Here is an 8,943-nt window from a genome sequence, read left to right as displayed (position 1 = left end):
ACACAGTCATTCATGTGCTGTGTGAGTTTGTAACGTCCCTGAATCCTAACAAGCAATTAGGGGTTCAGCGTCTTGCTCAAGGACACTTCGACGCTAACTCTGGGGGAGCCCCCCAGCCCGGGATCGAACTGAGAACCTTGCGGTTTCCAGTTCACTCTACCCTGAGCCACTGCCGCCCTTCACAAAGCTCACAAATCACAATGCATCTTAAAGGTATCATGACATTCATTTTCACTTTTTTTATTTTCAATGTTTTATTTGGGGTTTTATGACCTCAATTACACCCAAAAAACCTGAACTTAGAACATTCAGTGGATTTTCTGTGGTCTGGGGTTTTCTGAATAATTAGGCTGAAAAGTAATCTGAGCTTGGCCCTTCGACAGTGAGGTCACAGTCGATTAATCCCGCCCACTCTCCTCCTCGCCCCTCCCCTCCCCTATCCTTTCCTTTGGGGGGGGTGGAGCAGAGGCGATGATTGACAGGCAAAATCCCTCACCAGCGACACCCGCAGGCAAAGATTTCTTTTTTCATTGCAGTTGAAAAGGCTTTAGAAATGTGAGAGAAAAACACCTGCCATGGATCACTGGAATGGAATTTTCACTTAAAACTTTTTGTACACTTTTGAAGGACCAGGACAAAGACTTTGAATGTGGTGTAAAAGTGAATGTCATTAAACCTTTAAACTTATAAAGCTTATATAAATTGGGCTTTACTCTCTCTCTCTCTCTCTCTCTCTCTCTCTCTCTCTCTCTCTCTCTCTCTCTCTCTCTCTCTCCACTACAGTATGTAACATGAGGTGATCTGTGTGTGCTGTGGTGAATCAAAGGAACAGTTAGTATCAGTTTCAGATGAATGTTGAATACAGTGCCTAACCTTACCATAAAGATGCTTTAGAAACTTCACCCATTACATGTTCTAAACCTCTGACAGTATGCAATTTAATAAATGTGTTACTTTTTTACTTCAGGAGAATGTCAGTACAAATGATGATACAGTTTAGTCTCATGCATGATTATCGGAGATCTCTGCCTACCAATGTGTCTGCTGACATCTAAATTCATTAGAGGGGTTAAAACTGGGTTAAAACATAGAGTTAAAATAATTGAATTTAAAGAGACTAGGATTTACATTCAATTTAGATGTCAGCAGACCGATCGTCTAGCTATGCAAGATTATGTATGATTGTTTAATTGATGTTTTTAATGACAAAATTGTATATACATGGACATATACTGTATATGTGCATATCTGTTAAAAGGATCAAACTCAGAAAAGCTTGAGAATGTATTTCCATTTCCATTCCATGAGTTTTTGGGTTGTTGTTGTTTGGGGGGGGGGGGGGGGGCAGAGACATAAAGAAAACATTTAATCAATAATGAATACACTCATGAAATGTCAACGTACCAACTAGACAACTAAAATAGTGAAAAACAACATTAGTTACTGTGTTAAATATGGTGTTAAACAACCATCAGATGACTGCTATGCTGTTACATGTTAATAACTGTAACTGTTAGACCTCAACCCTGTGGTATCTACTATCTACTTCCTTTCTTGTACTCTTGTACACTCTGCTGTGGAGCAGACGTGAAATGATGAGGAAATGTAGCCTTTTTTAAATGCTGTGCTCTCCACCTTTCTCTCTCTCTCTCTCTCTCTCTCTCTCTCTCTCTCTCTCTCTCTCGCTCTCTCTCGCTCTCTCTCGCCCCCTAGCGTTCTGGTCCTTCATGTGGTTTGTGGGATTCTGCTTCCTGGCCAATCAGTGGCAGGTGGCCAAGCCTGACGACAACCCCCTGAGAGAGGGAGGGGACGCTGCCAGGGCCGCTATCACATTCTCCTTCTTCTCCATCTTTACCTGGGTAAGAGCTCTGTGTGTGTGTGTGTGTGTGTGTGTGTGTGTGTGTGTGTGTGTGTGTGTGTGTGTGTGTGTGTGTGTGTGTGTGTGTGTGTGTGTGTGTGTGTGTGTGTGTGTGTGTGTGTGTGTGTGCGCATGCGTGCGTGCGTGCGTGCGTTTAATATATTTTATACATTTGTAAACTTGTGAAATAGGACATTCTGCATAATGAGTACTTTCTACTTTTTTTTCCAAAAGTAGTTTGATACCAATACTTTTGTGCTTTTACTCAAGTCAATTTTGAATTCCGGACTTTTACTTGTAACAGAGTATTTCTACATTGCAGTATTGATACTTTTACTTAAGTAAAAAGTACTTTTTCCACCACTGTGTGTGCGTGCGTGCGTGGTAGTGGTAGGGGCCCATATTTGTCTGTGTGTGTGTGTGTGTGAGCACACTCGTACGCATGTGAGCACCTGACTGTGTGCATTGGCATTCATACTGTGTGTGTGTGTGTGTGTGTGTACATATTCCTCCGCAGGGTGCACAGACTCTCTTCTCGCTGGATAAGTTAAAGACTGTATCATTTGAAGAGGAGTACAACAAACTGTTCCCCTCCCAGCCTCATCTTCCTCTAGTCTGATGACTGTGCTGTCATAACCCTGTCTTCCTCTGCTGCTGTAGCCCTCTTTACCTGCACCACACACACACACACACACACACACACACACACACACACACACACAGCCCTGTGACTGACACTACTGTATAGTATCAGAAAGGCAGGGCTCTCATTACCCCTATTACACTATTTTAATGGAGCTTGGAGGAAATGTTTGATGTTATGCTGTCTCGCCACGATTGGGGAGCTCTTAACACATTGGGTGCCAGAGGTTTATTAAAATATTATACGTTGAGTGCCAGCATTTCTTCCATCCACTTGCGTTATACGTTGAGTGCTGTGAGAAGCCCCGACGCGGAAATGCATGTAAACAAAGCGTGCGTGCGAGACGGCGGAGGGTCCCGACTAACGCCTGGAACAATAATATTTCTAACGCGACCCTCCATTGCAGCGTGATCGCCGATCGGAAACGGCTCGTTTCCACCACATTAAAAAGAAATGGAGATATTAAGCTTTTAATCAAGGAGATAACATTGAAAACGCCGACCGGAAGGATTTTTGACATGGAGCCAGATCCAGCCTCTTCTTCTCAGAAACTCATTGGGTGATGTCAAAGTTTCGTTTTAGCGCCCCACGTGGCCCACATGTATAAAAATAGAATTGGGTCAAAAACGGTCCGGACCGTTTTCGGCACTTCTCGTTTGGACCCTCAAAAACGGTCCGGACCGTTTTTGGCATTCAATGTGTTAAACTTGTGTTTTATTTGATTTTCATAATGACTTTTACAGATTTTGTCTTGATTTTTTGGTAAATAAAAAGTGCCTATATACAGTAGCTACCTTGTAAAAAAAAAGAATGTTTTTTAACCACATTAACCCTAATGTCCCTATTTTGGGCATGCCATTATATAGGCCGGTGTCACGCAGCGACCATAGCAGATCTACAAGTTCATAATGTGTTGTGATGCACTGTGCGACACTGTGCGTACTGTATGACGAATTATGAATCTGTTTTAAATGGTTAAAGGGATTGTAGGCAACATTAAGCCTAAATTTTAAGAATATTTATATATATTTTGCATTCTTTCCCCTCTATCAGCCACTATATAATGATGCTGGGGTGTTTTCCTGCATTGAAACACAGTCCTCTTTCTGAAATCCGTATTTTCCCTACAATTTATGTTTTGACATCCGGGTATCCGGGACGTAAATGCATGGACGCGCATCTGCGCGTCCGTGCGCGTCCGTGCGCGTCCGTGCCCGTGTGAAGTGTTCGGGTGAAACCGAATGGGACCGAGTGCAGCCGACAAAAATGGAACGAGCCGCCATTGTTTTCTCTGTAGGCAGTTTATACTTCTTACTTTCGGTTTTAAAACGCTCTCAAACTTCTTTTTTGAGGCACGGAATTTACTTTTAAGATAGCGTTTGGATAGAATGTAGTTGTTTAACTTCATATAAGTGGTCAATTTATCATGAAAGAGCCTATTTAAAAATAAAAATTCAGAGAACCGGCAGGGGCGGGCAGTGACATGCATTGTATCCGAATAAAGCAACCTATTTTCGGCATGGCCCGTTTAGAAGTCCCCCTAAAACACCCCCTGCGGTGTTTTTTTCTTTTTTTTTATCTCTGAACTCGCCTACTATCCCTTTAATGATTAAGACAACAAAGGCTGAAGGTATAGTCGGCCGTGTTGATTTCAATCTCCTGTCTGTCATGCGACATACTAAAGCCTATACCGCTTGTGCTATAACCACGCCCCGCTTCTGTGACGCACGCGGAACTGCCTCTCTCCTACAACAACAACTGCAGACAATTCTTTTGGCCGATAATAGTTGTTGACCGCGACAGAAGTAGCCGTGCAGAACGTTGGCAAAGTTTGAGCCGACTCAGCGCCGTCCCGAGTAATGCACCGATAGGGACAGAATCGTAAATCATGTTTTGCCGAGAGCGTTTGCCCCAACTGCCACTCAAAGTGGCTACTGGCCAATCACAGCGCGTCCTTGCACAAGTGGTATAGGCTTAGGGATGTTCCAAAAGGACCTGTACAGGTCTGTAACTTATGGGGGTCAGAAAACAGACATCAATCAATGGATGTTTCAACCTAATAGGACCTATTATGTTGAGAGTGTCAATCGTTTTCACAGCTGACAACCCATCACATTGATTGCAACTCTTTGTGAGCTTGTAGATCAGTTATTTTTGAAGATTCCTCAAAAAAAATTCACCTTGTGACGTGCCCAAAATAAGACCAGCGATTCTCAACCTGTGGGCCAGGGCCCGTTGGTGGGCCGTGAGGATACTGCAAAGTGGGCCTCCAAATAATTGGAAAAACATCATCATCAAATCATTTTATTAATACATAACATTATAAAATTAAATTAAAACAATGACATGGTATTTTATTGAAATTCACCCATCTGACCACTAGGTGGTCAGATGGGTGGGCCATCGGTTTTTCAATGGGCCCCTGATCCAGAAAAGGTTGAAAACCACTGGTTTAGACACACCAGTATATCTGAAGAGCAATGAAGCAGCATCCTGGTATCAATGGACACTTTGGGCTTAAATCAACAGGATTGTTATCTGAAAACGTATTTCTCTCTCTCTCTCTCTCTCTCTCTCTCTCTCTCTCTCTCTCTCTCTCTCTCTCTCTCTCTCTCTCTCTCTTTCATGTTGAAAGACCTCCAATTATCTCTCCACAGTGAGATGTGAGGTGTTTGACAGTGCTGCGCCTCGGCTGTTTAATCATGCACACAGCTACAGCTTAATTGCACTGTCCCTTTATCCGGTGTTGTTCAAAGTGGCAAATCCTATTATAGAGCCGCAGAGAACTGATAAATACATTCTATACTGCATGAGAACTAACATACGTCTTAATGACTGAAGCTATCTAATAAGCTTTGCCAACTTTCTTGCCAACTAATCAACTTCTGCTTCTCTCTCTTTGTTCTCTCTCTCTCTCTCTTTCCACTTGTATTGTTTAACTCCCAACATCTCTGCCATAATACCTTCTCAAACCTGCTCACACCCCCTGTTTCCAATCTATCCTTTTATCCATACCTGTTCCATCCATCCATCCATCCATCCATCCTCCTGCACTTGGCGTCTGTCTTCATATCTGCTTCCGGCACCTTCTGTCTGTCTGTCTGTCCATCCCTCCATTCATCCCCCAAGGCTGTTCAGTCATTCCTGGGCTTCCAGAGGTACAAGCTGGGGGCCGACTCGGCCCTGTTCTCAGGGGAGTACACGGACCCCAGCCAGGACCCAGCGGCAGCCGCAGCAGCAGGAGGAGGAGGAGGAGAAGGAGCCCCCTACACCTCGTACACCGGAGGTGAAGACATGGAGAGCCCAGGAGGAGCGCAGCAGGCCAACAGCGAAGGGGCCTTTGATGGCACCGGTGGCTACCAGAGGCAGGACTACTGAGGGGGGGGCCTTAGAGAGGGTGGGTTGGGTTGGGGGGAGGTAGAGTTATAAGAGAGGGGGAGGGGCTTAAGGGTGAAGTAGCCCATGGACACTGAATTAGGGTTTGCACGTTTTGTTTGCAATTGCTCCACTGATCGCTATAGTATACATTGGTTCTCAAGCTTTTTAATTTCAAGGACTCCCATAACTCTGAGAGTGTTCAAATGGAACCAAATGGACCCGTACGGGTCCATTTGGTTCCATTTGTACACTCTCAGAGTTATATAGACCTGTAAGGGTCCATTTTCGAGCCCCCTCAAGGAACCCTGAGGGCTCCCTGGGCCCCACTTTGAGAACCACTGCTATAGTTCAAAAACGATGGAAGCTAGATCTCTAGTCAGAGGTTTTCGGGCGACTTCACCCATAACATGTGAAGGGTTGAAGATTCTAATTACTTCAGGAGTCAGTCAGTCAGTCGGTAGCCGGAAGAAGTTGATTTTCATCTGTACTGGAGATAGAATAGAGGGATGTCAAATCCATGCTTAGGATTTGGGGAGTTAAGTGCCAGTGAGAGTTCTGTTGGGGAGGGGTTGGTGGTGTAATGCCCAATTTATGCTCCGTCATACATATACTATAGCCGAATATAGCCAATCTATAAGCTCACAACATGTTGCATCCGCAACATGTTATGAGCTTGTAGATTGGCTATTGCCGGCGCTCCACACCGTCGTACAACGAAGTATAAATGGGGGTTAGGAAGACGGGTCACCGTGTTGCAGATCGTTGCTTGTGACCACATTGCCTTCATCCTCTGAGGTCAACTATTGCCATGCTATCTGACCAGGATCAGCATTGAAATACAGACAAACACATGTACAAGCAAGAACACATGCACGCGTACACGCACAGGTACACATGAAAGCAAACATACACAGCACAATGGTTTAGATTTAGAACATACACTAGTTTCAGACAGTTGACAAAATTCCTACAGTAAGTGGTGCATCATAGTTCATCTACCCAGGCAAGGCAACTGCTGTTGCATATCAGACAATAATCCCCAGAAATTTAAAGTAGCTTTGTTTTGAAATATTTGAACCTAAACACTGGAGCATGTTGATGAGTGTAAGGACAATTAAACCTGATTTATACTTCTTCTTATGGAGGAGTATAAATCTGCCTTTAATGTCTAACCTTTTCTTTCTTTGGGTGTGAGAGAGCATATAGGCAGCTGTGAGACTAATGTGTTTCTTGTTTGTCAGACGAACAACACACTTTTCTTTCCTTGACTGTTGCCTTAGTGTTGACTGCCAAGCAAAATTGAACTAACACAGGGAAACACATATTGTACCCAACGCATAGTATCACAGTTACCTTTCTCTAGCCTTACAGCAGAAATATAGCTACTGTAAATTATTTCATCTTTTTGTGCTCAAGCACGTAAAACCGCGAACAAAACTTGTGTGTTTGTCACAGGTAATATCTTAATGCTGGCGTGCAGTGGGTTAGTCCCCACTGAAACACAGGTACTATCTCATATATTTCAGGCCAGTAGGCCTATGAAAGAATATCAATAAGCTGCAGGTATTTTATCTATTAATTTATGTTTTTTTTGACAAATCTATAGAGAAATTCATGCAGGATGGACCTAAGCTGACACCACTGAATATTATGATCAAATATGGACATTGCATCATCTCCAATTTCTGACGTGAAATATCTCTCTCTATAAATATATGTAAATCTGTAATTCAATATATAGGGGTGTGTGGAAAAGAAGAATATGGCTTTATTTTAGGGCATTATGCTAGTTCTGTACAAAAAGAAGAAGAAAAAAATAAGTATATGGCCTATTGTATTAATTTAGTGTTATCGTGTCCAGATAAATGGTAAGGTCATCCTTGCCTCATCGTCCATGTTGCTTTCAGAGTACGGAGATGTTTTTATTTTGGAATAATAATAATTACTATGGAAAACACTGAAACAAAAATGTGACCAAATTATCAAAGAACATAGTATATATAAATATATCAATGTAGATGTAGGATTGTGTGACGTTTCTCTGTGAGTTCCAGTAAAAAAAAATGTAAAAAATAAATAATAATAATGATAATAAAAATGAATTAAAAAAAGGAAGAAATAAAAAAAGATGGTGTACAAATGTATGTTTTTGATGTGTTGAATTTTAACCAATAAAACTAAAAGTATTGTACTGACAAAAGTATAATTTACAGTCTGGTCCTTGTTTTGATGTATAATTTATTTGTTTTACTGTAAAGGGCAGAGGTGGGCAACTATGTGTTTTTGATCTACCGGTAGATCATGTTGGGCCTTTAAAGTAGATCAAGGGATCATTTGAAAAACCCAGTCAAAGACATCCATTCATTTCTTTGATAAGATCCTTATCCTCTGCGGATAGTCAAACTTTATCATTAATATTAAAGAAGCACTATGTAACTTTCCTCTTCTACCCTGGATTTGAACCCAGTTTCCTGCGCAAGTGCTGATTTTTTTTTTTACCATTAAGCTAATAGAGCCAGTCTGCTTGCTCGGGGGGGGAAATTGTAATCTTAACCATCAGGTCAAAATTTGTATCAGATCCTCTGTCTAGGTGAGACTTGACCTTTGACACAATATAAATGTCTCAATTGAAGAGCAGGGAGACAAAACACAACCACCCCAACCGTATAAGTTATATTGTGTTAACATACTCTACCATACAGATTGGACAAAATTACATTTTATTCATTAAAAAAAGTAAGATAGTGAGGCTTTAAATGATTGACTAATTCAGTGCATTATTCTGATTAGTAAAAGACTAAAGACTTATTTTCACTGTCTACGGCTGGTGATGGCAGCATACAGATCTCACCAGCCTTGGAAAAGACAAAGTTGCCTAGAAGATCACATGCCCGAAAACCCTAACCCTGGGGATAGTGCCCTATCTTTCCTTTTTGCAAATTTTCTTCAGTGTTTTTCCAGGCCAATTGGACCCCTTAGCTAAGAAAGAGGGACAAAGCAAGGACCGCCTCTATACTGCATACAATTGTGTTGCATATTCAACTTTTTTCTTTCTTTTTTGAGA

The 8,943-nt window shown here is 42.1% G+C and overlaps 1 protein-coding gene across 2 annotated transcripts in view; it reads left to right on the top strand.

Moving 5' to 3' along the window:
- The window catches only part of LOC308099776 (synaptogyrin-1-like), a gene marked incomplete at its 3' end in the record, with an annotated part of 32,949 nt that extends 27,070 nt beyond the window's left edge, over positions 1-5,879 (top strand). Inside the window, exons 3-4 of one of the 2 annotated variants that reach the window (XM_080448564.1) lie at positions 1,714-1,859; positions 5,631-5,879. In XM_080448564.1, coding sequence (XP_080304690.1) covers positions 1,714-1,859; positions 5,631-5,879 — 395 coding nt within the window. Of the gene's footprint in view, positions 1-1,713; positions 1,860-2,375; positions 2,995-5,630 lie in introns of those variants that run through there. The other variant, XM_080448565.1, reaches the window with a different exon arrangement.
- Between the last annotated feature and the right edge of the window lie 3,064 nt (positions 5,880-8,943).

Source organism: Gymnoscopelus braueri, assembly GCF_963280865.1.
Source record: "Gymnoscopelus braueri genome assembly, chromosome: 2".
Classification (NCBI taxonomy): domain Eukaryota; kingdom Metazoa; phylum Chordata; class Actinopteri; order Myctophiformes; family Myctophidae; genus Gymnoscopelus; species Gymnoscopelus braueri.
The sequence above is the reverse complement of the archived record's forward strand: the minus strand, read 5'-3'. Positions and strand labels throughout refer to the sequence as shown.